The sequence below is a fragment of the Cucurbita pepo genome, chromosome 10 (assembly GCF_057944985.1).
Source record: "Cucurbita pepo subsp. pepo isolate OVF chromosome 10, ASM5794498v1, whole genome shotgun sequence".
NCBI lineage: Eukaryota > Viridiplantae > Streptophyta > Magnoliopsida > Cucurbitales > Cucurbitaceae > Cucurbita > Cucurbita pepo.
In genome coordinates this window covers 19,138,545-19,164,594 of record NC_141807.1, presented here as the reverse complement: position 1 = coordinate 19,164,594, position 26,050 = coordinate 19,138,545, and the positions used below count along the sequence as shown (strand labels likewise).

Here is a 26,050-nt window from a genome sequence, read left to right as displayed (position 1 = left end):
TCTTTTATCACCATAAGAGCATAAACTTCTTTTGAAACAAAAACAACTCATTATAAGGCTACAAAATTCAATAAGCCTGCATTATGAGCTACATAAGATTGTTGTCATAGCTCAATGAGTTCCAATAATCATTTGAGACATCGAAATAGAACCCTTGGCTCATACTAAACGAGTACCACATGTTTGTTCTGTTGACAAACAAATCTGGCAAGAATGTTCCAAGTGCAAGAAACAGGATTCACTTGCAGAAACACAAAATGCAAGCAGAATGAAAGAAATATCTCATTTAGCAATCAATCTAAATGATCAAAGCCAGCACTTATAATCAGGCATTCTCTTCCCATATGAAAATCAGGTATCCATGCTACTGTGTGAAGTTGTTAAAGTTCGTTTTGTTGTCTTTTTGCGATCAAAGATTCAACATTTTGCAACCAATTCAAATACTGACCTTGCTCCTTTTTATGCAGGTGAATGATAAGGAAGTCGGTCAGGCTTTCTTCAACACCTCTACTGATTAGGAATTCCTTGAGCGCCTTTTGTAACTCGGGATCTAACGAGCTGCCATGGATACAGAAGTTTTAAGTATCTGAGAGAAGAAAGCTAGAGAAAACAGGTAAAGCTTATGCATTAGATGAATGACAAAGCCTAGCTGAAAGATTGGAGAATGACTGACTAAATACCATGAGTCAAATATCATGAATCATGATGCTTGGCAAAGTAGAAATCAAAATAAGCCATTCACAAACAACTTTCTCCAAATTGGTGTCGATTATGCAAGAAAGAAAACAAATGACAAAGCTACTTGTTTATGCAATGCACATATGCTTAGAATTTTTAGACAACGATTCTCAATATATTCGGATGCCATCTCACATTTCCTAGGGAGGTAAAGGATTTTTTGGATATGGTCTTAATGTACCACCCTTTCAAGAATGCAAAATCCCTATTATGGAAAAACTTCATCATGATTTTCTTTTAAAATATGTGGAAAGAAAGAAATCAGAGAATATTTGCAAAAAAGACACATACCTACACAAAATTTTTCGACAGCGTTGTTTACCAAGCTATATCTTGGTGTAAACTGTCTAATATTTTTACTTCCTATAGTTATATGTCCCTCCTTGTAAATTGGGAAGGTCTTTTGTAAACATCATAGAATATACATTCCTTTTGTAAACTTCAATCATCAATCATTTTTCTAGGTAAAAAATATCTTTCTAACCAAGCAAGGATTATAGAAGAAGAAGAGGATGTGAAGATAATATAACCTCCAACGGCTATGGGGAATTACAGAGAGGCTCTTGAAGACAATGAGACAAAACAAACAAGTTCTAGTAAATCGTAAAAATTAGGAACTTGAACTTCAAAAGTGATAAGGAGACCATTAACCAAGATATATTATTTTGGAGACCTCTAGTAAATCGTAAAATTTTTTGCTCCTAGAGAGACTATTAACCAACATGAAGGAATAGCTTGCAACTTGAACTTCAAAAGTGATAACTACTCCTCAAAGGAAAATTAAAATGATAACAGGTACAGGTTGGGAATCACGAACCTCCACAATGGTATGATATTGTCCACTTTGAGCATAAGCTCTCATGACTTTGCTTTTAGTTTCCCCAAAAGGCCTCATACCAGGCCTCATACCAGTATAGAGAGGTATTCCTTACTTATAAACCCATGATCAACTCCTTCATTAGCCGATGTGGGACTTCCCTCCCAACAATCCTCCCCTTGAACAAAGTACACCATAGAGCCTCCTCTGAGGCCAATGGAGCCCTCGAACAACCTCTCCTTAATCGAGGCTCGACTCCTTCTTTGGAGCCCTCGAACCAAGTATATACCCTTTGTTCGACACTTTAGTCACTTTTGACTACACCTATTCGACGTTTGAGGATTCTATTGACATGGCTAAGTTAAGGGCATAACTCTAGTACCATGGACCTCCACAATAGTATAATATTGTCCACTTTGAGCATAAGCTCTCATGGCTTTGTTTTTTGTTTCCCCAAAAGGCCTCATACCAATGGAGATGTATTCCTTACTTATAAACCCATGATCAACCCCTTAATTAGCCGACGTAGAACTTCTCTCCCAACAATCCTCAACAGTACACATATTAATTTACTTTGGCGGTAAGATTCCATAAATTGCGCAGTGGACTCAACCTAGTGCCTTCTACAAGGAAGGTGGCGCAAAGGTTCGACGAATGTATGATGAAAAGGATCCCAAATTACAAGAATTCAATAAAAACAACCAGCCCCAAGAGACAGCCGACAACTTTCACCCGACAGAGCTCTCAAAAGAAAAATGTTGAAGGAATTAGGCGAAAACCCATCCCTATTCATCTTCTCATGTCATAACACTCGTTTCAAGATATAACCAAGAGACCAGTCTCAACAGATGAAAATTCTATATCCGAGTCACAGTCCCAATTTGAAATCAGTAAACATAGAGAACTCATGAATTTCTAGCTTCTAAAACAAGGCAATCAAAACACAAATGGTTACTAGAGTTGCCAAAAAGTAGTACCTGAACAAAGGGCCTCTGTAAACAGAAGGGCTCAAACAAGCAGATGATTGAAGATAATAGGCATTGTAGATTTTGAAAGGAGATCCACCATGACCATCCTCTGAAACCCCACAATCAAACTGCAAGAGGGAGCTAACTCCAGGCTTACTCACACAAATCTTCATCAAAATCTCCCTCGAAAAAGCCCCTTCTCGTCCAAATATGAGAGGACCCGATAGGGCAGAAATTGCGATCTCCTCACCCGATTCCAATTTTCGCCGCAACACCACGTCTCGGGATTTGGGCGAATCATGTTCCACAGCGAAATCGCTGGAACTGCCCTTTTGTTCATGGTTCTGCGATTAAATTCAGATCAGAAAGCAGTGATGATTTGTTTGTTTACTGAAGAGACTGAAAAGAAGCGAGGAAATTAAAAAGGACCTGAAATGGAGTGGAAGAAAGCTCGTGGTTTATCTCCGATTGCAAAATCTTGAGGAGGTCGAGATCATGAAGGGCTTTACGAGCCTTGCGGAATATTTGATTAGCCCTCGGCATTCCTCTACTGTCCCTTCTCCCAGCGGCGTCCTCTCACTCTCTCCAACATGCCTCAATCTCGGCCGCCACTCGGTTTTGCTATAGCTCTTCATTTTCCCCCTAATTCTTTTAAAGATACAAAAATTAATCAATTAAAATTTTTAATTAACCAATTTTCATTCGTTCATGAATACAACGATTACAGACTGGTTAACGGGTTTAGTGTCCTTCTCCTCTCTAACAGATGTGAGATCTCACAATCCATTCGGGCCTAATGCCCTTGCTAACATTCGTTTCCCTCTCCAACCGATGTGGGATCTCACAATCCCTCCTCCTTCGGGACCTAGTGTCCTTGCTGACACACCGCCTGATGTTTGGCTCTGATTCCAACTGTAATGACAACAAATGTGGGATCTCACAGTCCACCACATTCGGGGCCTAACGTCCTTGCTAACATTCATTTCCCTCTCCAACCGATGTGGGATCTCACAATCCCTCCTCCTTCGGGGCCTAGCGTCCTTGCTAACACACCGCCTGATGTTTGGCTCTGATATCAATTGTAACGGCAACAAATGTGGGATCTCACAATCCACCACATTCGAGGCTTAACGTCCTTGCTGACATTCATTTCCCTCTCCAACCGATGTGGGATCTCACAATCCCTCCTCCTTCGGGGCCTAGCGTCCTTGCTAACACACCGCCTGATGTTTGGCTCTGATTCCAACTGTAATGACAACAAATGTGGGATCTCACAGTCCACCACATTCGGGGCCTAACATCCTTGCTGACATTCATTTCCCTCTCCAACCGATGTGGGATCTCACAATCCCTCCTCCTTCGGGGCCTAGCGTCCTTGCTAACACACCGCCTGATGTTTGGCTCTGATATCAATTGTAACGGCAACAAATGTGGGATCTCACAATCCACCACATTCGAGGCTTAACATCTTTGCTAACATTCGTTTCCCTCTCCAACCGATGTGGGATCTCACAATCCCTCCTCCTTCGGGGCCTAGCGTCCTTGCTAACACACCGCCTGATGTTTGGCTCTGATTCCAACTGTAATGACAACAAATGTGGGATCTCACAGTCCACCACATTCGGGGCCTAACGTCCTTGCTGACATTCATTTCCCTCTCCAACCGATGTGGGATCTCACAATCCCTCCTCCTTCGGGGCCTAGCGTCCTTGCTAACACACCGCCTGATGTTTGGCTCTGATATCAATTGTAACGGCAACAAATGTGGGATCTCACAATCCACCACATTCGAGGCTTAACGTCCTTGCTGACATTCATTTCCCTCTCCAACCGATGTGGGATCTCACAATCCCTCCTCCTTCGGGGGCCTGGCGTCCTTGCTGACACACCGCCTGATGTTTGGCTCTGATATCAATTGTAACGGCAACAAATGTGGGATCTCACAATCCACCACATTCGAGGCTTAACATCTTTGCTAACATTCGTTTCCCTCTCCAACCGATGTGGGATCTCACAATCCCTCCTCCTTCGGGACCTAGTGTCCTTGCTGACACACCGCCTGATGTTTGGCTCTGATTCCAACTGTAATGACAACAAATGTGGGATCTCACAGTCCACCACATTCGGGGCCTAACGTCCTTGCTGACATTCATTTCCCTCTCCAACCGATGTGGGATCTCACAATCCCTCCTCCTTCGGGGCCTAGCGTCCTTGCTAACACACCGCCTGATGTTTGGCTCTGATATCAATTGTAACGGCAACAAATGTGGGATCTCACAATCCACCACATTCGAGGCTTAACGTCCTTGCTGACATTCATTTCCCTCTCCAACCGATGTGGGATCTCACAATCCCTCCTCCTTCGGGGCCTAGCGTCCTTGCTGACACACCGCCTGATGTTTGGCTCTGATATCAATTGTAACGGCAACAAATGTGGGATCTCACAATCCCTCCTCCTTCAAGACCTAGCGTCCTTGCTGACACACCGCCTAATGTTTGGCTCTGATACCAACTGTAACGGCCCAAGCCTACCGCTAGCTGATATTGTCCTCTTTGGGCTCTCCAACCGATGTGAGATCTCACAATCCACCCCCTTTCAGGACCCAGTGTCTTAGCTGGCACTCGTTCCCCTTTCCAACTGATATGAGATCTCACATCTAACCCTAATATCAACACGTAATAGAACTACTCATCTATTTACCTATATATGGGAATGAATGAATTTCATCTCATGAAGTTATGTTTCTAGCTTACTAATTGGTCAAGTCTCCAAAATGGTAGACTTATTAATTCAGCGATAAAAATCACTCTCAGACATCCAAATCAAAGAACAAACGCTCACCGACATGAGTTTATAGCTCACAAGATCGAGTCGCATATGGTCATTTGGTGAAATGTTAATCTTCCTTATGAACGAATTTATAAATAGAGATTAAATATTTCATGGTTCAGTCTTTTATAAACTAATTGTATAGATATCTCCACTTACATGTCTCCACATGAACCATTTGAATCAAAAGCTCTAATACCACACCTTGAAAGAAAAACACGACATACAATTTAATATTATACGATAGCCACACATTTGACCTAGCCCAAATGAGCCCAACAAACATTTTAATTTATTTAAGTAGAGCTATATACTTAATATTCATGGTACTATTCGATTCGCTAAGTGTCTCTTGTAATATGAGAAATGAAAGAATCAAACTCCACTCGAGACACTCCGCCATCGGCAACTGATTGGCGTACAGAGGTGGTAAGCTCGTCCGCTACCTTCCTCATCTCTCGACCTTCCTCTGATGCCATAAGCTTTCGCACTACATTTTCTATGGTTGTTGCCATTACTATCTCGTTTCGATTAGCCCAATCCCTAATGAGGAGACCCACTCGATGTTGCTCCGTTATTAGTATAGCGTTCCTCGGTTGGTCAGAGTGCATTGACCACGCTGCTATGGGAACCCCCATTGCTATGCTCTCCATGCAAGAGTTCCACCCGCAATGACTCACAAACCCTCCGGTCGATGGATGGCTTAAAATCTCCAATTGTGGCGCCCAATCTCGCACCACCAACCCTCTTCTCGACACCCTCCTCTCGAACCCCTCTGGTAGCTTCGATCTTCTAACTTCACCGTCAAAGACGTTTCCTTTATCTACATCTCTCAACACCCAGATGAACTTTTGCCCACTTTTCTCCAATCCACCTATGAAATTGAAATTGAAATTGAAATTATTACGCTTAGTCTATGTTAAAAGAAATTAGAAAGTGTCTATGAGATCCCACATCGGTTGGGGAGGATAACGAAACACCCTTCATAAATGTGTGGAAACCTCTGCCTAGGAGAAGTGTTTTAAAAACGTTGAGGAAAAATACAAGGAGGACATATCTGCTAGTAGTGGGCTTGGGCCATTACAAATGATATTAGAGGCGGACACCAGACGATGTGCCAACGAGAGGCTGAGCCCCGAAGGGGGTGGACACAAGGCAGTGTGCCAGCTAGGACGTTGGGCCCGAAGGGTGTAGATTGGGAGGGTCTCACATCGATTGGAGAAGGAAACGAGTGCTAGCTAGCGAGGACGTTGGACCCTGAAGGGGGGTGGATTGTGAAATCCCACCTCGGTTGGGGAGAAGAACGAAACACCCTTTGTAAAGGTGTGGAAACCTTTCCTTAGTGGACGTGTTTTAAAAACCTTCGTATTATCCGCTTGAGTTTATCGAAAAGATCTCACATTAATAGAGATAGCGTCCCTACTACTCATGATAATTTCTTTAATTAGCCAATGCCGAACTTCAACATACCTGCTATTTCAGTAATTTGCTCGTCTTCCAAGGTCGTGGTTGTCCCAAAGGACACATAGACCACCGAGTCAGTCTCTTGTTGGTCCAACCACTCCAAGCAAGGGTGAGTGTGCCTTGGTGAACCCAACTCCATAGGATTAATTGGACCAATGGCCCAATGCCTAGTCTCATGGTTGATGCTTTGAAGAATCTCCAAATATGGCTCTTCAATGACCTTACAAGTGTTGTAGAGATTCCCACAATACTTCATTGGGGCTCCATATTGCATCCATCAAAAGATGGAACATTCAGATCCTTAATAATGGTGTTTTTATTTCTGTTCGTTTGTTTTGTTTCAAGATGACAAACGGTAAATGCTGAGACACTATGAAAATTATAAGACTCGACGTTCGGTATGGAGTTAATATATTCAACCGTACATGCCATTAGAGAATCATGAATGACAATGATTCTTCTTGCATAGAAAGAGAGCGAACGTAACAGATGGGTGAGAGGGACACGAAGATGGACCGTCACAGTCTGAAACGAAGAGATGAGATGGGCGGGGAACTTGGTCTCCGCCATGGGATCAGGCGTAGGAGAGGGAATAGGGGGAATGTCGAAGTCATGGAAATGGAGGTTGGCAAGTTCCGATGGATCCCAACCGAGGACGCGAGCCTTGGCTTGGAGGTTGTGGACAGTGGCGCCAACATAGTGAACAAGGATGTTGCGCGCGGAGATGAGGCGAGAGAGATGGAGAAGCTGGTTGAGATGACTTTGTGAACAACGACCATGACTGGCCCTTCACTAGTCATGGTTGTGACTTGGTTACGAAAACCTGTGACATATTTGAAATTGAGTTATGATCGTATAAATAGAGATAGAAGCGAAGAAAAATGCGTCTTATAAATGGTTGATATGCCTGGATAGTTCCTAATAGGGCTTGAATTAATATATTTTTCATTTTTATTTGTAATTTTATTTTTAAATATACTTAATTAATTAATTTTTGTTTACTAAAACGAATATAATTAATTATTTAGTTAAAATAAACTAATAATAATGTATTTAAATATATACTTGATTTAATTTTAAAAATAAAATTTTGTTAAATAAATAAATTACTTATCTAATAAAATAATTAATTAGTTAGCTAACAATTATCTAAAAAAAATTAATTATAGCTATGACAAAGAAATTATTTATAATTAAGGGATTATTTTTTACCTACTTATTTATTAATATGTCATAATTTAAAGCATAATTAATTGATTCAAATTAAAATTAATTAAATATTCTATTGTAATAATTAGTTTTTACGTGTTATATAAACTTTTTTTTGAATAATTTATTATTATTTTATTAATAATTATCATATAAATTATAAGTATATCTATTTAAAATAATTTCTTAATCAATTCTTCAATGTAATTATTTTATTAATTATTTATATAATTTTATTAAAATTATTTAATTTAGGATAATTATTAATTAAATTCAAAGGCCGGGACATCATATACTTATTAATAAATTAAAATAAAAATAAAATTTAAGTAATTAAAATTATTTTAATAACTTAATTTAATAACAATAAAATAACTAACGGATTAATTATTTAAAATGTAGTGTAATAAAATTGAATTACCTAAAATGAGGTGATGTATATCAAAATTTTCTAGATCGAATAAAATAGATCTGCCTGGACCCAAGTCTCGTCTCAAAATTTGAGCTATAACTCAACTCGTAGCCTCGGTAAAACACGAACCCCAACCTTGTAGACTCAGAAATCCATCTTGAGTAGCCTAGCTCGCATGCATGTTTCCTTTAACCCAACGTGCTTGGTCCAAACAACAAACCTACAGTCGATGTCTTCCAAGCTCGATTCCAGTTCTTCTTATCTCCAAAAGGAGACACGACTTAAACGGTTCAACTCCACTTTCGATCCAAGGATGGTCAGATCTGCAGCGACCTATGCCTGCAACCCGTTACTTGACCCAAATCGAACGTTGACCTGGGCCCCTCTCGTTTCGGCTTGGCTCTGGCTCGACGGCTTTAGCTCGACTTCTGGAGGCTCCAACGACTTAAACGACTCGATTTAATGATTTTTACCTCGTTCCATTCTTTTCAAACCTAATTTACCATTTTTTACCCATTCAGAGTCGATTTTAGCATTTTCAAAGGCATTTGAGATAAATAAGTGTTGTAAGCCTAACTAGATGGTAAATTATGAGTATTAATTTGTGATGTCCCACATTGGTTGGGGAGGAGAATAAAACACCATATAAGGGTGTGGAAACCTTCCCCTAGCAGACCCGTTTTAAAGCCTTGGTTGGGGAGGAGAACAAAACACCATATAAGGTGTGGAAACCTTTCCCTAGCAGACGCGTTTTAAACATTGAGGGGAAGCCCAAAGAGGACAATATCTACTAGCGGTGGATCTGGGCCGTTATAAATGGTATCAGAACCAGACACCAAACGATGTGCCAGCCTTCTTGCTGTTCTCCGAAGGGGGGTAGACACAAGGCAGTGTGCCAGCGAGGATACTGGGGCTCGAAGGAGGGTGGATTGTGATGTCCCACACTGATTGGGGAGGAGAACAAAACATCATTTATAAGGGTGTGGAAGCCTTCCCCCGAACGATGTGCCAACCTTCTCGCTGTTCTCTGAAGGGGGGTAGACACGAGGCGGTGTGCCAGCGAGGACGCTGGGGCTCGAAGGGGGGTGGATTGTGATGTCCCACATTGGTTTGGGAGGTGAACAAATCATCATTTATAAGGGTATGGAAACCTTCCCTTGGACGATGTGCCAGCCTTCTCGCTGTTCTCCAAAGGGGGGTAGACACGAGGCGATGTGCCAGCGAGGACGCTGGAGTCCGAAGGGGGGTGGATTGTGATGTCCCAACATTGGTTGGGGAGGAGAACAAAACATCATTTATAAGGGTGTGAAAACCTTCTCCTAGCAGACACGTTTTAAAGCCTTGAGGGGAAGCCCAAAGACGAAGAGAACAATATTTGCTAGCGGTGAATCTGGGCCGTTACATAATTAGACTAGGCTGCTCAACGTATTTTAATCCGGTGACGTGAACTCACATAGGTTGACTTGGACTTGGACAAATCTAAACTAGCTTCGAGGATAAATTAGCGATTCCAATTTAAGCTCAGGTAAGTGGCTTAACTACGGATTTGGTTGGATGAATTGCTTGAAGTATGAACGATGCGCTCCCTATGACCCTTGCACGTATCGTACCTTGTGTTTGTTTAATGTTTTCTTATTAAGTTATGATATGTTGTAATTATGAGATATATGATGTTATGGGATATCATGTTAACATGTTATGTCGTCGATGATTGTCCTATGTTATGAAAGTGTGGTACCATGTTTTTCACTATATTATAAAATGACATAAAATGATTATGTTACGTATGAAATAAACAGAGATATATATTCTATCACAAATACATGCCATGATTTTAAACTATGGGGAGCTCATGCAAATTGTATATTTAGGTGCATCGAGATACTTTCTCGTTATGATCAGTACGAACACGTACACTATGATGTTACGATACGGTAATATGTACACCATGATACTATGCACGCTCCCTTCCCTCCATAGTATATCGACATCATGAGTGTACACTAGTTGAAGGCTAGGTTCAGGAGATACATATACGAGCTTGCCCTGGGTCCATGTGTACGTGCTTAGGCCATGTGTAGAAAAGTACTGCATCCAATTCTATCTGGACTGAAAGTTGAGACTAAAGCATGAAACGACAGGTCCAAACATGATTGCATGTGATTACATTTCTTGACCTCAGTAGTGGGGTCACTTACTAAGTATTTTTTAAAATATTCAAATCACGCGCTACTCTCACTTAAGCTAGAGTAAATGCATTTTATGTTGTCGCTTTTAGATTAGATCAGAGCATTGTTCTATTCTTTTCTTGGTTTTAATAGTAAAAATATATCATAGCTTTAGGTTATAGATTCTGTACACTGGCCTACGATGTAGGTTCGACATGCTCCTTTGGTCCCACCGCTGACACACCGTTGCCGTCAAGTATGCCTTACGAAACATAAAAAAAAAAAGATAATGCTAATTGTTGTTTATGATTGATTCATGTGTGCAATGCAATGTATAGTATGATTGTGTGTGGAGAACAAGGCAGGGTAGAGTGTGTCCCGATTGTGAGGTATCCGTGACTCGAACAAGCAAACAATGGTGGCCACCCAATAGGCCATTAGTGCTTTGTCAATCCTAGAGGTTACGTACCTGTAGGATTTGAGGAGGTATGACCCCGTATCTTTAGCGGAACCTTAAAGGATCCAACTGTTGTGCAACTATAGCTATTGTCGATGGAGACAATCTTTCAGTTGATAAACTGCCCGATTATCAAAAGACATTGTGTGCTTCATTTATGCTGCAAAACGACGCAGAGATATGGTAGAAAGATACTTGAGACATCCTCAATCTTGACGGAGGAGTGATACCATGGTCATAATTTAAAAGGCCCTTTTGGGAGTATTATTACCTAAACGCTCCATCACTACCTAGAGAAGAGAGTTCATGAGACTGAAGAAGTCTACCTCTGACTTGTTGACACAAAGATGAAGGTGGCTCAAAGGTTCATCCTAGGCCTGAATGAGAGGATTCATTGTACTATTAAGCTAGGATCCCGACCACGTCCTACCGTCCTGAGAGCAGTTAAGGCTACGAGGGAGCTACAACTTGAGAACACCGAGGGCCACCAACACGGTCAACCACATTAGGAAAAATGCGGTGATACGATCAGATTTGTAATTAGATTTCAATTTGTTTTCATTCGTGGTGTTATTTGTTTTAAATTGTAATTAGACTTCACTTTCGTCATTTTTAGTCATAGTTCGAGATTTTAAGGCTCAAAATATCAGGTCGTGACAAAGATGGAGGAAGAGAAACGTTGAGACTCAAAAGTATGATACGAACACGAAGATAGGGGAAAGGGAAAGGAAGGGTAAACACACAACATTAATCGTCTCTTGTAATATGAGAAATGAAAGAATCAAATTCCACTTGAGACACTCCGCCATCTACAACTGATCGGCGTACGGCGGTGGCAAGCTCGTTCGCTACCTTTCTCATCTCTTGACCTTCCTCTGATGCCATAAGCTTTCGTACTGCATTTTCTATGGTTGTTGCCATTACTAACTCGTTTCGGTTAGCCCAATCCCTAATGAGGAGACCCACTCGAAGCAGCTCCGTTATTAGTACAGCGTTCCTCGGTTGGTCAGAGTGCATTGGCCATGCTGCTATGGGAACCCCCATCGTTATGCTCTCCATGCAAGAGTTCCACCCGCAATGACTCACAAACCCTCCGGTCGATGGATGGCTCAAAATCTCCAATTGTGGCGCCCAATCTCGCACCACCAACCCTCTTCTCGACACCCTTCTCTCGAACCCCTCTGGTAGCTTCGATCTTCTAACTTCACCGTCAAAGACGTTTCCTTTATCTGCATCTCTCAACACCCAGATGAACTTTTGCCCACTTTTCTCCAATCCACCTATGAAATTGAAGTTTAATCACGAGAATTTGAAATATTATACACATTTTGATACTTAGGATCAAATAGGAAAACTAACCAAAAAGTCTATGTTAAAAAAATTAGAAACGGTCTGTGAGATCCCATTGGTTGAGGAGGAGAACAAAACACCCTTTATAAAACGGTATGAAAACCTCTACCTAGGAGTATGTTTTAAAAACATTGAATATGTATTTTAAAAACATTGAGGAAAAGCTCGGAAGGGAAAGCTCAAAGAGGACAATATCTGCTAGCGGTGGGCTTGGTCATTACAAATGGTATCAGAGCCGACATCGGGCTATGTGCCAGAGAGAAGGCTGAGCCCAAAGGGGATGGACACGAGGCGGTGTACCAACAATGATGCTGGGCCCCGAAGGGCGGTGGATTGGGCGGTCCCACATTGATTGGAGAAGAAAATGAGTGCTAGCAAGAATGTTGGACTCTGAACGGGGTAGATTGTGAGATCCCACTTTTGTTGGGGAGGAGAGCGAAACACCCTTTATAAGGGTGTGGAAACCTCTCCCTAGAAGACGCGTTTTAAAAACCATGAGTAAAAGCCCAATTGATAATATCTGCCCTAGAAGACGTGTTTTAAAAAAACTTTGAGTAAAAGCCCGATCGATAATACCTGCTAGCGGTAGACTTGGACCATTACAGTGTATCTCGTCCCTTACTACCGATGATCATTTTTATAATTAGTCAATGTGGGACTTCAACGTACCTGCTATTTCAGTAATTTGCTCGTCTTCCAAGGTCGTGGTCGTCCCAAAGGACACATACACCACTGAGTGAGTCTCTTGTTGGTCCAACCACTCCAAGCAAGGGTGAGTGTGCCTTGGTGAACCCAATTCCACAGGATTAAATGGACCAATGGCCCAATGCCTAGTCTCATGGTTGATGCTTTGAAGAATCTCCAAATATGGCTCTTCAATGGCCTTACAAGTGTTGTAGAGATTCCCACAATACTTTATTGGGACTCCATATTGCAATTTCACAAACTCCCAGAACTCCGGAGTGAAGCATCCATCAAGACATGGAACATTCAAATCCTTGAAAAGGGAGTTTTTGTTTCCATTTATTTGTTTTGTTTCAAGATCATAAACCGCTAAGGAAAAAGCCGAGACACTATAAAAATTGTAAGACTCGACGTTTGGTATAGAGTTAATATCTTCAACGACAAATGCAATTAGAGAATCATGAATGACAATGATTCTTCTTGCATAAGAAGAGAACGAACGTAAGAGATGTTTGAGAGGGTCACGGAGATGGACCGTCACAATCTGAAATGAAGGGATGAGGTGGGCGGGGAATTTGGTCTCCGCCATGGGATCGGGCGAAGGAGAGGGAATAGGGGGAATGTTGAAGTCATGGAAATGGAGGTTGGCGAGTTCCGATGGATCCCAACCATGAATGCGGGCCTTGGCTTGGCAGTTGTGGACGGTGGCACCAACATAGTGAACAGGGATGTTGCGGGCGGAGATGAGGCGGGAGAGGTGGAGAAGCTGATTGAGATGGCCCTGTGCTGGGAATGGCACCACGACGACCACGACTGGCTCATCATAGGTCATGGTTGTGACTCGATTATTAATTGAGTAATGATTCTATGCATTTGACACACATATATTTTTTAAATTATTTAAATAGTGTAAATGAGAAACGTTGGACTGATATATTTCAAACTTGAGTCGTTGCATTATTAATATATTAACTAAACGTACATTATTGTATAACTTATTTAAACATGACGTGTGAATCTTTTTAAATTTTTCTCGCTTAAATTAATATATTTATCATTTTTATTTGTAATTTTATTTTTAATATACTTAATTAATTAATCTTTCCTTTACAAAAATTAATATGATTAATTATTTAGTTAAAATAAACTAATAATAATTTATTTAAATGCGTACTTGATTTAATTTTTACAAATAAAAGTTTGGTAAATAAATAAATTACTTATTTAATACAATTATTAATTACGTAGCTACAATAATTAATTACTAGTTGAATTATTTATAATCAATTAATTTTTTATTAGGACTACTTTTACTAACTTATTTATTAATATATCATCATTTAAAGCATAATTAATTGATTTAAATTAAAATTAATTAAATATTGTAATAATTAGTTTTTACTTGTTATATAAATTTCTTTTTGAATAATTTATTATTATTTTATTAATAATTATCTCATTTAAAATAATTTCACGTATAATTAAATTTTCGATGTAATTATGTATTAATTGTTTATAATTAAAGTTTTGTATAATTTTATTAAAATTATTTTTTTGAGAATAATTAATAAAATTAATTACTAATTAAATTCAAATGGGCATGTTATTCGTTATATACTTACTCATAAATGAAAATTACCATAAAAGGTAAATAATTAAAGTTATTTTAATAAAATGGTATATTCTAAAATGAAAATAGTATTTATTTATATGAAATTTTGATATCATTTATTATGTAACCCAACAAAAATTTCTAGATCCAATAAAATAGATCTGCCTAGACCCAAGCCCTAGTCTCGAAATTCGAGCCAACCTCGCAGACTCGAAAATTCAGCCTAGTAGCCTAGCTCGAGTGCACGTTTCTTTCAATCGAGCGTGCTTGGTCCACTTTTGTCGAACCTAACTTACCATTGATGATTGTGTTATGTTATGAAAGTGTGGTACCATTTTTTTTCACTATATTATAAAATGATATAAAATGAATATGTTACGCATAAAATGAACGAAGATATATATTGCATCACAAATATATGTCATGATTTTAAACTATGGGGATCTCATGCATATTGTATATGCCCGTGCATTAGGATACTTTCTTGTTATGATTAGTACGGACACGTACTCTACGATGTTACATTACAATATTATGCACACTCTGATACTACGCACGCTCCCCTCCCTCTGTGGTATACTGACAACATGAGTATACACTAGTCGAAGACCAGGTCGAGAAGGTACATATACGAGCTTGTCTGGAGGTCCATGTGCACGTGCGTGGTCCATGTGTAGAGAAGTACTACATATTCAATTCTGCCCGAACTAAAGTTGAGACCAAAGTCATGAAATGATAGGTCCGAAACATGATTATATTTTCTACTTAGTAGTGAGGTCACTTATTGAGTATCTTTTAAAATACTCAAACCAGGTACTACTCTAGCTTTTAGGTAAAGGCAAGACACCTCTACATGGATGATGACGTCACAGTGACAGCCATGAGACTTAAGCTAGAGTAGATGCATTTCCGGTTGTTTGTGGCTTTTTGGCTAGATCAGCGCATTATTCTATTCTTTTCTTGGTTTTATTTAAATATCCCATTATTTATTTTCCATTGTAATTGTGTTAGCAATTTTATTATGAACATATAAGTCCATGATATCGTTTTGAATTTTTTTAAAAAAGATTTTTTCGAGTTCGTAATTAAGACATGCATGTAGTAATAACTCTATTTTAGTAGTAAAAACAAGATTGTTACAATAAGTATCAAAGTTTTAGGTTATAAATTTTATAGACTATCCACGTAGGCTCGAGATGCTCCTTTGGTCTTATCGCAGACACACCGTTGTCGTCAAGTATGTCTAACGAAAAATCAGAAAAAAAAAATGTTAATTGTTGTTTATGATTGATTTATGTGTGCAACGCGATGTATTGTCTGATTGTATGCTGAGAGTCTTAGACTATGATGTGTATGCTATATACATGGGTTGAGTGCTGCTCTAGACTTGGAATATTATGTGTTCGTTATAGATCATGCCGCCTAGAAGACATGGAAGAGTCGGAGAGGAGGATGACCCTCTACAAGAGGACAAGGTAGGGTTAGAGGGAATCTCAGTTGTAAGGGATTCGTGATTTGGACAGATGATGCAGCGTCTCCCGCAGCGACGCCAAGCTTCAGAATTAGGGCAATGACTTTATTCTAAGAAAAGAGCAAGAGAGAGAGAGAGAGAGAGGGTTCGATGATGGCTGTGAAGAAGAAAGGAACATGAGAGGAAGAAGAGGGCAGAAACTGAGAATGTGAACTATATGGTGTATTTTAGACTAAGAAAGAAAGAGAGGGGCGAAACGGAGTGGGGCCTTGTGGACTGGTTTGCTACTAAGCAAATGAGCAGGAGTAAGAATATCTCGAGCATATTTTAACTGACTAATAAAGAGACCATCAGGAGTGAGTGGAGAGCCATAATGAGAGATCCAGAGACAGCGGTTCTGTTCACAGCACCATTGCTAGGAGTGGAGGGTCGGCAACAAAACAGTAGGTGGAGTCGGTGGAGAAGTAACCGACGCCATAGCAGGTGGTGAAGTTCCAATGGACAAAGAGGGATGTTAGATAAAAGACTGCGGGTTTCTTTATTTAGTTTTTTTTTTTCACGTTTTAAATCAAATTAGTTAGTTGAATCTTTTCTTTTGACCATTTGACACACGTCAAATCGATTACTATATTTTTAGCTGGCCATTTGGGTCATGTTTATGGTGCAGGTTTAGTTGGCAACTTGGGCCATTTTTAGGGTAGAATTGTATTGTCAATCTAACGAGAAATAAATCACCATGTTTTTCAGCAAAATCAAATCCCAAAGCTTTCGTTTTCTTCTTAATTCTATTATTTTCTTGCGTTTTTTTTTCTTCCAACAAATTTTGTTAGACTATTTCTCCTCCGTCAAATGATTTTTTCTCACGGCGATTTGCTCGGTCAAAAGATATCAAGGGAGTCACGTCCCCCAGAGAAAAGGACGGAGATGTTGTTTTTCGATAATGGGCTAGGGAAATCCTTTTCTTTTCAGTGAGAGGAAATCGTTGACGGGAAATTGTTGGAAGAAAATAAAACGCCTAAAATAACAAAGAGAGAGAATTGCTGAAATTTTGACGGTGCTTAAAATCAGGTTGTGAAATCTTCTAAACACATTTACCTATTTAAATATAACTTATCCTAAAAATGGTTGGAGATGTGGCAACTAAATCTGTGCCACGTCCTACAAAATTGCCATCTAAAACTTTGGTAATCCATTCGACGTGTTTGTCAAAGGGTCAAACGGAGGTATTCAATCAACTAATGAAATTGTGTGAATCTAAATAAGGAAAAACACAGGTTTTATCTAACAATCTCCTCCTAAAACCTTGTGGTATATCTACCTTATTTTGTTTGAACTTCGACTTGAGCCCTATGGCTCGGTGTCCCTGGCGGCATGTCCTCTAGACTCCACGTCATGTTCGGCCACCTCTTCTTCGAGTTGGCGCGCCGCCAATCTCCTCCTAAAACCTTGTGGTATATCTACCTTATTTTGTTTTTACTTCGACTTGAGCCCTATGGCTCGGTGTCCCTGGCGGCATGTCCTCCAGACTCCATGTCTTGTTCGGCCACCTCTTCTTCGAGTTGGCGCGCCGCCAGTCCAGGTGGTTCACCTCTTCCTAATAGGTCTTCCATCCTTCGGTACCTGGCCGAGCGGTTGACTGGTTGCTCTATATCTCAAACTCTAGGATGTAAAGGCAGTTTGCCATGCACCGAACTTGCGTGAGCAACTGTCATCGATCATCGCGGATCCTAAGTAGCCCGCGCTTGATGGAAATGTGGCAGCCGGCCTTATCGAGTTCACCCAGACTCACAATATTAGCCTTGAGCCTCGGGATGAAGTAGACGCCGATCAGCTTGTGATGCTTGCCTCCCTTGCGTACGAACTGGATGGTGCTGTGCACTTTGATCTCGACGACGGAGCCGTCGCCGAATTTCACCGTCCCGTAAATCCCTGAGTCAAGCTTGGAGAACACAGACTTGGCCCCGGTCATATGGTTTGTTGCCCCCGTGTCGAGGACCCATCGTCGGTGTTCTTGCTGCTCGCCTCTTTCACCGATTTGAGCGAACACTCACTCCTCCTTCAGTTGAATTGGCTCCCCAGCCGATGCCTTTGTTATGCACAATTGGAGCTCTTCCTCGGGATCGACGCTCACCGGAGCAGTTATTGGGGAACTCTTCCTCGGGTTCGACGCTCACCAGAGCAGTTATGCCGTACCTCTGTGGATTTAGAGAGCTCTTCCTCGGGTTCGACGCTCACCGGAGCAGTTATGCCGTCATCGATTACCTCTGTAGATTTGGAATCGGAATTAGGGACGTCAGGTAGGACTGATGCAGTCACCCATGAAAAGGGCCAGCTCGTCCTCCTCGGATTGAGCCACATGGGCCTTCTCGGGCGTCTCCTTGTTCTTAAGCTTGCTCCAGCAATTCTTGCTCAGGTGACCTCTCTTCCCACAGTACGAGCACTGGATTGGTCCGTCGTCAGTCGGCTCCTCCTTCTTTTTTATCCGCTCTTTCCCGCGCATGTGCCAGCGAGATTTCCATGGCTTCTTACCACCTTTGCGGCTGGAAGGCCCATTGCTCTCGCCGGTGTCGTCATGGAGCTTTAGTCGTGCAAGTCATTCCTCCTCAGTGAGGAGTAGACGACCCTCCTAGTCGACAACTGAAACGGTATTTTTCTTCTGCTGCTCGACGTTACGCAGTCTTCCGGTCACCTCTTCTACCGTTAGGTCGTTCACGTCAAGCAATGTCTCGATTGAAATTGCGACTTGCTCGAGGTGATCGGGGACGACCTGCAGCATCTTCTTCACGATTTTTGTCTCGCTGATGCTCTAACCGAGAGTGGTGATACTATTGGCGAGCCCCATGATCCGCATTAAAAAATCATCAACGGATTCGCCGTCCTTAAAGCGGATCTCCGAGAGCTCTTTTCGCAGCTGCTCGATGTTGGATTCCAGCACTCGCTGTACACCGACCCGTCGAAGCCAGTCGATCATCCCAGTACTCAATCGTTTCTCCTTCCTCTGGCTCGAGAGCGTGCCATAACCCTTGCACCTGTAGGTTGAGGCGCATCAAGAAGGTCCACTCGTTATAGTTGGACCTTGTCAACATCAGATACTGAATGACAGTGGTCGTTGTCTCCCTTATCACTCGCTCAATGACAACTCAACGCCCGTCATCACGGCGTCGGCCTCTTCGTGGTGGTGATGGAGATGCCGGTACTTGGCGGCAGCGTGGAGGAGTGAGCGAGCCTGCTCAGGATGGACCCCACGATGTGTTTATTTTTGCGCTTTGCATTTTCTTCTACTCGAACCTGAGGCCTGTGTGTTGTTAGGTCGACGCTATTCAACTTGATTGCTGATAGGTTGGCTCCTCCGCAATGATATACCACCGATGGCTTGAATCGGGCTCTGATACCACTTGTTGTTTTTCGATAATGGGCCAGGGAAATCCTTTTCTTTTCAGTGAGAGAAAATCGTTGACGGTTAGTTGTTGGAAGAAAATAAAACCAGTAAAATAACAAAGAGAGAGAATTGCTGAAATTTTGACTGTGCTTAAAATCAGGTTGTGAAATCTTCTGAACAGATTTACCTATTTAAATATAACTTATCCTAAAATGGCTGGAGATGTGGTAACTAAATCTGTGCCACTTCCTACAAAATTTCCATCTAAAACTTTGGTAATCCATTCGACGTGTTTGTCAAAGGGTCAAACGGAGGTATTCAATCAACTAATGAAATCGTGTGAATCTAAATAAGGAAAAACACAGGTTTTATCTAACAAAAGACGGTGTTAAAGTCGGAAGAGTCACTATAGTGGGGGCGAGGGAGCCGATTTTGGCGAGGAGGTCGGCAGTGACTTGGTTGGTGAAGAGGCTAGTGCGGTGCCTGAATTTCAAAGGTAAATCTCTGTAGAAGGTCGATGGGCTTGTCAAGATTTCATATATTTTCAATGAGAACGCTGATGAGGATCCTGAGGTTAGAGTTTTTGTAAAGGATGAAGGGTCGATTGGGAAGAAAATGAGAGAGGCTAGGATGGCTAAAGGGAAATCGATTTTATTGAAGAAGGTGAGGTTGTATGTACAAAGTATGGCGAATGGTGATTTGGAGGCCAAAAGGGTGGAGGCGAAGAGTAATCAATTGGTTCTGCCTGTGGCAGCTATGGAGACTGCCCCTACGGCGTCACAGCCAGCAGTGGTGGTTGAGAAGAAGATGAGTAAAGGATTTAGAAGCCATAAAAAATAAAGGATCGGGGTTGCTGAACTGAAAAGACTCTGCTACCATGAGAATATTTGCTAAAACCACCATACTTAAATGATGGAAAAATTCTCTATTTATAATCAAATAAATTCCAACGATATGCAAGGAGTAATAAATGGAAAAATACATATGGTAAGTCGTAATATAAGACAAATATCAAGATATTTGCCTATAAAAAATCAAATATGATATATATGGTAAACTATAATTCAATACTAAATATCCATAACAAGGATGACTTTTGCAAGAGGACAAGGTAGGGTTAGAGGGAATCTCATTTGTAAGAGATTCTTGACTCGGACAGATGTTGTAGCGTCTCTCCCAGCAACGCCTGCAGCAGGAGTAGACCTAGATGTGGGAGTCATTCTCGGTCATAATGCAAACAACTGTGGCCACCCAACAAATCAATAGTGCTTTGTCAATCCTAGAGGCTAGGTACCTGCGTGATTATAGGAGGTATGACCCTCGTATCTTTAGTGAAACCTTAAAGGATCCAACCATTGCGCAACTACAGTTGTTTTGATGGAGAACATCTTTCGGAACTGATCGATTATCAAAAGACATAGTGTGCTTCGTTTATGCTGCAGAAAGACGCAGAAATATGGTAGAAAGATACTCAAGAGATCCTTAGCTGTGACTTAAGGGTGATACGATGGTCACAATTTAAAAAGGCTTTTTGGGAGGATTATTACCTAGAGGCGATACGACTTCAAAAATTGCAAGTATTCTCCCAACTGACACAGAATGGATGCTCCATCACTACCTACAGAAGAGAGTTCATGAGATTGAATAAGTTTGCCTTGCACTTGATGACACAAAGATGAAGTTGGCTCAAAGGTTAATCCTAGGCCTGAACGAGAGGATTCATGGTACTATTAAGGCTATGATCCCAACCACCTTCTATCGTCCTGAGAGCAGTTAAGGCTATGAAGGGAGCTACAACTTGAGAACACTAAGGGTTGCTAACACTGACAACCACAATAGAAAAAAAGCAGTGATATAATCAGATTTATAATTAGATTTCAATCGTGATGTTATTTGTTATAAATTGTTAAAAAAAAGATTCCATATTTTTATTTTATCTGGCTTCACTTTTGTCATTTAAGTCATGGTCCGAGATTTGAAGGCTTAAAATATGATACGAACACGGAGGGAAAAGGAGGGGAGGGGATAACGTGTTAGGAATCTCGACTCTCCACAATTGTATGATATTGTCCACTTTGAGTATAAGCTCTCATGGCTTTGCCTTGGGCTTCCTTAAAAGACCTAATTCCATTGGAGATGTATTCCTTCACTTATAATGTAACGACCCAGATCCACCGCTAGCAGATATTGTCCTCTTTGGGTTTCCCCTTTCGGGCTTCCCCTCAAGACTTTAAAACGCGTCTACTAGGGGAAGGTTTCCACACCCTTATAAATGGTAGTTTGTTTTCCTCCCCAACCAATGTGGGATATCACAATCCACCCCCCTTTAGGGCCCAGCGTCCTCGCTGGCAGTCTTTCCTTCCTCCAATTGATGTGGGACCACCCCCAAATCCACCCCCCTTTGGGGCCCAGCGTCCTTACTGACACACCACCTTGTGTCTACCCCTCTTCGGGAAATAGCGAGAAGGCTAGCACATCGTCCGGTGTCTAGCTCTGATACCATTTGTAACGACCCAGATCCACCGCTAGCAGATATTGTCCTCTTTGGGCTTTCCCTTTCAGGCTTCCCCTCAAGGCTTTAAAACGCGTCTACTAGGGGAAGGTTTACACACCCTTATAAATGGTGGTTTGTTCTCCTCCGCAACCAATGTGGGACATCACATATAAACCCCATGATCATTCCCTAAATTAGCCAATGTGGGACTCACTCCCAACAATCCTCAACAATCCTCTCCTCAAACAAAGTACACTATAAGCCTCTCTTGAGGCTTATGGAGCTCTCGAACAGCCTCCCCTTAATCGAGGCTCGACTCCTTTCTCTGGAGCCCTCGAACAAAGGGTCGAACAAAGTACACCATTTGTTCGACACTTTAGTCACTTTTTGACTACACCTTCGAGGCTCACAATCTTTGTTCGATATTTGAGGATTCTATTGTCATGACTAAGTTTAGGGCATGACTCTGATACCATGTTAAAACAGACAAACTAAAGCTATGAAATCATTACATTGTCATACAAATCAACTTGGTTGGCTTTTAGCCTTACAAACTAACAAATTTAGAAAGGATAAAATTAGCCAACTCTAACAATAGGAAAACAACCACCCAACTTAGTGGTTCTAACCTTCCGAGAGAAGTGGACATCCTAAACAAATGATAGCCATTTCTCCCCTAAACTGATTGCAGGGATGCTTTCAGTTTACACATACCCATTGACTCACGTAGTTTTATGAATGCATCCAGCTTCAGTGGTTTTGTCATAATATCTGCAACTTGTTCTTGTGTGACACAATGCTTCAGCTCAATAACTCCATCTATAGTCAAATCATGCAAGAAATGAAACCTCACATCAATGTGTTTGCTACGTCCATGCATGATTGGATTCTTGGATAACTTAATAGTGGAACTGTTATCATATAACATAGTGATACACTTGTCTTGAAAATGACCAAGTTTTTCCAAAACTCTCCTCATCCATACCCCTTGACAAACACAAGACGCGCCCGCCACAAATTCTGCTTCAGTAGTGGACAACGTAACTACAGGTTGTTTTTTTTAGGACCAAGATACAGCTCCATCACTGAGTAAGAACACATAGCCAGAAGTACTTGTCCTATCATCTATATTTCCTGCATAATCATTGTCAGTATATGCTATCAACTCTCCATTACCCCTTTTCCGATAAAGGATTCTCAAATCTATAGTACCTTTTAAGTATCTCAACACTCTTTTTGCAGCTTGCAAATGCAACTCTGTTGGACTTGCCATAAATCTGCTCATTAGAGACACTACATACATTAAATCCGGCCTTGTTGCAGTTAGATACATAAGGCTTCCAATCAATTGTTTATACATCGCGTCGCCTGAGAGGAAGTAGATCATTCCGCTAGTGCTCTTACGATCATCAACATCACCAGCCATGTCACTATCACTGTAGCCGACCAGCTTGAGTTTCTCCTTTCCTCTCCCTGCGCAGTATCTTACACCCTAGCCTCTGGTTCCGGCTACATAGCGCAGGATGCGCTTGACAGCCACTAGATGCTCCTCCCTAGATGCTTCCATAAACCAGCTCACATATCCAACAGAATAAGCAAGATCAGGACGAGTTTACCAGATAGAGCAGACTCCCGACAATGCTGCGGTAATTGGTGGAGTCGATTGTCGTCGTAGTGCCAGCCTTCCTTAGTTGGAGGCGGGCCTCCATTGGCGTCCTTGTAGGATTACTGTCCACAAGCCTAGTTATGTCCAGCAGCTTCTTCGCGTACGCACTTTGGCAGATGGAGATGCCGGTAGAATTCTGTTGCACTTCGATGCCGAGGTAGTAGCTGAGCACGTCGAGATCGCTCATCTCAAAGTTCTTTGACATCTCCTTCTTGAACCTTCCGAGGACTTCCATGTCGCCTCTAGTGATTATGAGGTCGTCGACGTACACTCCCACGATCAGTCGCTGCTTACCATGGCCGTGCGTGTACATGCCATGCTCAGAGGCACAACGCTTGAATTTCAGTGACAGTAGGGTACTGTCGAGCTTCGTGTTCCAGGCTCATGGGGCTTGTCAAAGTCCGTAGAGTGCCTTATGCAGGACCTTACCGAGGTTGTCGTTGTCCAGGAAGCCAGGTGGTTGACGGACGTAGACGGTCTCCTTCAGCTCTCCGTTAAAGAAAGCAGACTTCACGTCCATATGGTAAACCTCCCAAGAGTAATGTGCCACAATTGCCAGCAAAAGACGGATGGATTCTAACCTTGCCACCGGCGTAAATACCTCTTCGAACTCCACTTCTTGCTTCTGGACGTAGCCCTTCGTCACCAGACGGGCCTTGTGCTTAACAACTTCTCCTTTTTTCGTTGCACTTCAATTTGAAGACCCATTTTTTTCGTTGCACTTCAATTTGAAGACCCATTTGAGCCCCTATGGCTTGGTGTCCAGGTGGCATATCCTCCAGACTCCATGTTTGGTTCTCGGTGATGGATGTCATCTCCTCCTGCATTGCCTTCAGCCAGCACGGGTTCCTTTCTACTTCGCCCAAGGTGTTCGGTTCATCTGCACTGATGACATGCAGTTCGGCCACTTCTTCGAGCTAGCGCGCTGCCAGTCCAGGTGGTTCACCTCCTCCCACTAGGTCGTCCATCCTCCGGTACCTGGCCACCAGATCATCATCGTGATCGGCATCCAGCGTCGAATCCGCAGTCCGTGGTGTTGCGAACTCCACTGGTTCAAGGGGTGCACCTGCTGGCGGCGGTGACGGTTCCTGATGCTGGGCTCCTCCTTCATCCGGCTTGGTGACGAGGTACTCCACCGTGAATTGATTTGGGTTGTGGTCTGCCTCGATCACGTCATTCCACTGCCAGAAGGTGCCTTCATCGAAGATGACGTCGCGAGATACGTGAGCTCACCCCCTACAGATCATAGAGTCTATACGCGCCCCCTACAGATCATAGAGTCTATACGCCTTGCTCCCGGGTTCATAGCCGATGAAGACGACCTTTAGCCCCCTAGAATCGAGCTTGGCGAGGTGGGGACGCATTACCTTCATGTATGCGACACAACCGAACACGCGGAGATGATGTACAGCTGGCTTTTTGTTGTACCAGGCCTCATATGGCGTTTTCCCGTGTTGAGGCTTCGGGTTGGTGACCAATTGAAAAGATAGACGGCCGTCATTACCCCCTCTCCCCAGAGAATCTCTCAGGCATCCCGGCTGTCACCAGCAATGACCTTGCTGTCCCGATGGTCTGATTTTGGCACTCCACCACTCCTTCCTATTGGGGGGAGTAATGCGCTTAACCGCCATTGCCGCCTCACTTTTACTTGCAGTAGGGTCAGCCTCCCGCCATTGCCGCCTCACTTTTACTTGCAGTAGGGTCAGCCTCATGAAGCGGCTTTTGTCATCGACTAACAGGAGGAAGAGACTCTTACCGCCTGGGATCGCTGGCTTGATGGGCCTCTGTTTGCCGATGAGGCACCCATCGCACAGCTTGTTCATGCCTCTGATGGCCGGCAAACCATGCAATCTTCCGATCACCTCTTCCACTGTTGGTTGTTCCACGTCAAGCATGGATTCCCGCACTCGCTGTACACCGCGACCCGCGAGATTTGATTCCCTCCCAGGCTGATTGCGCGGTACGCTTGGTGGAGAGAGATTCCAGCATCTCTCCTGGGGGCACAAACCGTAATATGGCTGCACGGGATGGACCCCACAATGTGTGTGTTTTCACGCTTTGCATTTTCTTCTACTCGAACTTTAGACCTGTGTGTTGTTAGGTCAACGCTCTAACCACTTGAGCTATTCAACTTGACTGTTGATAAAATTGGTTCTTCGGTAATGATATACCACCGATCGCTTCAACCGGGCTCTGATACCACTTGTTGACTTTGGCAATTGACTCTGGCAATTCGGAGGAAAACGTCGACAAAAAAACTGGCCGAAGGAAGGTTTCTTTGAAAGAAAAAAATAGCGGAAGTAAAAGGAGAGAGGGAGAGAATTTGCTGAA

At 42.2% G+C, this 26,050-nt stretch overlaps 2 protein-coding genes and 2 pseudogenes across 3 annotated transcripts; all 4 read right to left on the bottom strand.

Moving 5' to 3' along the window:
- Nucleotides 1-59: 59 nt before the first annotated feature.
- Nucleotides 60-3,157, bottom strand: LOC111803860 (Mitochondrial glycoprotein family protein). Its single transcript, XM_023688453.2, has 3 exons — nt 2,953-3,157; nt 2,533-2,867; nt 60-558 (listed from the first exon to the last, which is right to left on the bottom strand). The coding sequence occupies exons 1-3, from the start codon at nt 3,064-3,066 to the stop codon at nt 381-383; spliced, it is 627 nt and encodes a 208-aa protein (XP_023544221.1). The 5' UTR covers nt 3,067-3,157; the 3' UTR covers nt 60-380.
- A 2,418-nt stretch (nt 3,158-5,575) lies between these two features.
- On the bottom strand, nt 5,576-7,617 carry LOC111804329 (zeatin O-glucosyltransferase-like; annotated as a pseudogene). The gene is made up of 2 exons (XR_015422621.1): nt 6,824-7,617; nt 5,576-6,227 (listed from the first exon to the last, which is right to left on the bottom strand). The product of XR_015422621.1 is annotated as a zeatin O-glucosyltransferase-like (transcript).
- Nucleotides 7,618-11,717: 4,100 nt separating this feature from the next.
- Nucleotides 11,718-14,002, bottom strand: LOC111804422 (zeatin O-glucosyltransferase-like). The gene is made up of 2 exons (XM_023689223.2): nt 13,083-14,002; nt 11,718-12,343 (listed from the first exon to the last, which is right to left on the bottom strand). Exons 1-2 carry the CDS (start codon nt 13,927-13,929, stop codon nt 11,811-11,813), a joined length of 1,380 nt encoding a protein of 459 aa, XP_023544991.1. The 5' UTR covers nt 13,930-14,002; the 3' UTR covers nt 11,718-11,810.
- A 9,111-nt stretch (nt 14,003-23,113) lies between these two features.
- On the bottom strand, nt 23,114-23,413 carry LOC147790944 (secreted RxLR effector protein 161 pseudogene; annotated as a pseudogene).
- Nucleotides 23,414-26,050: the final 2,637 nt, after the last annotated feature.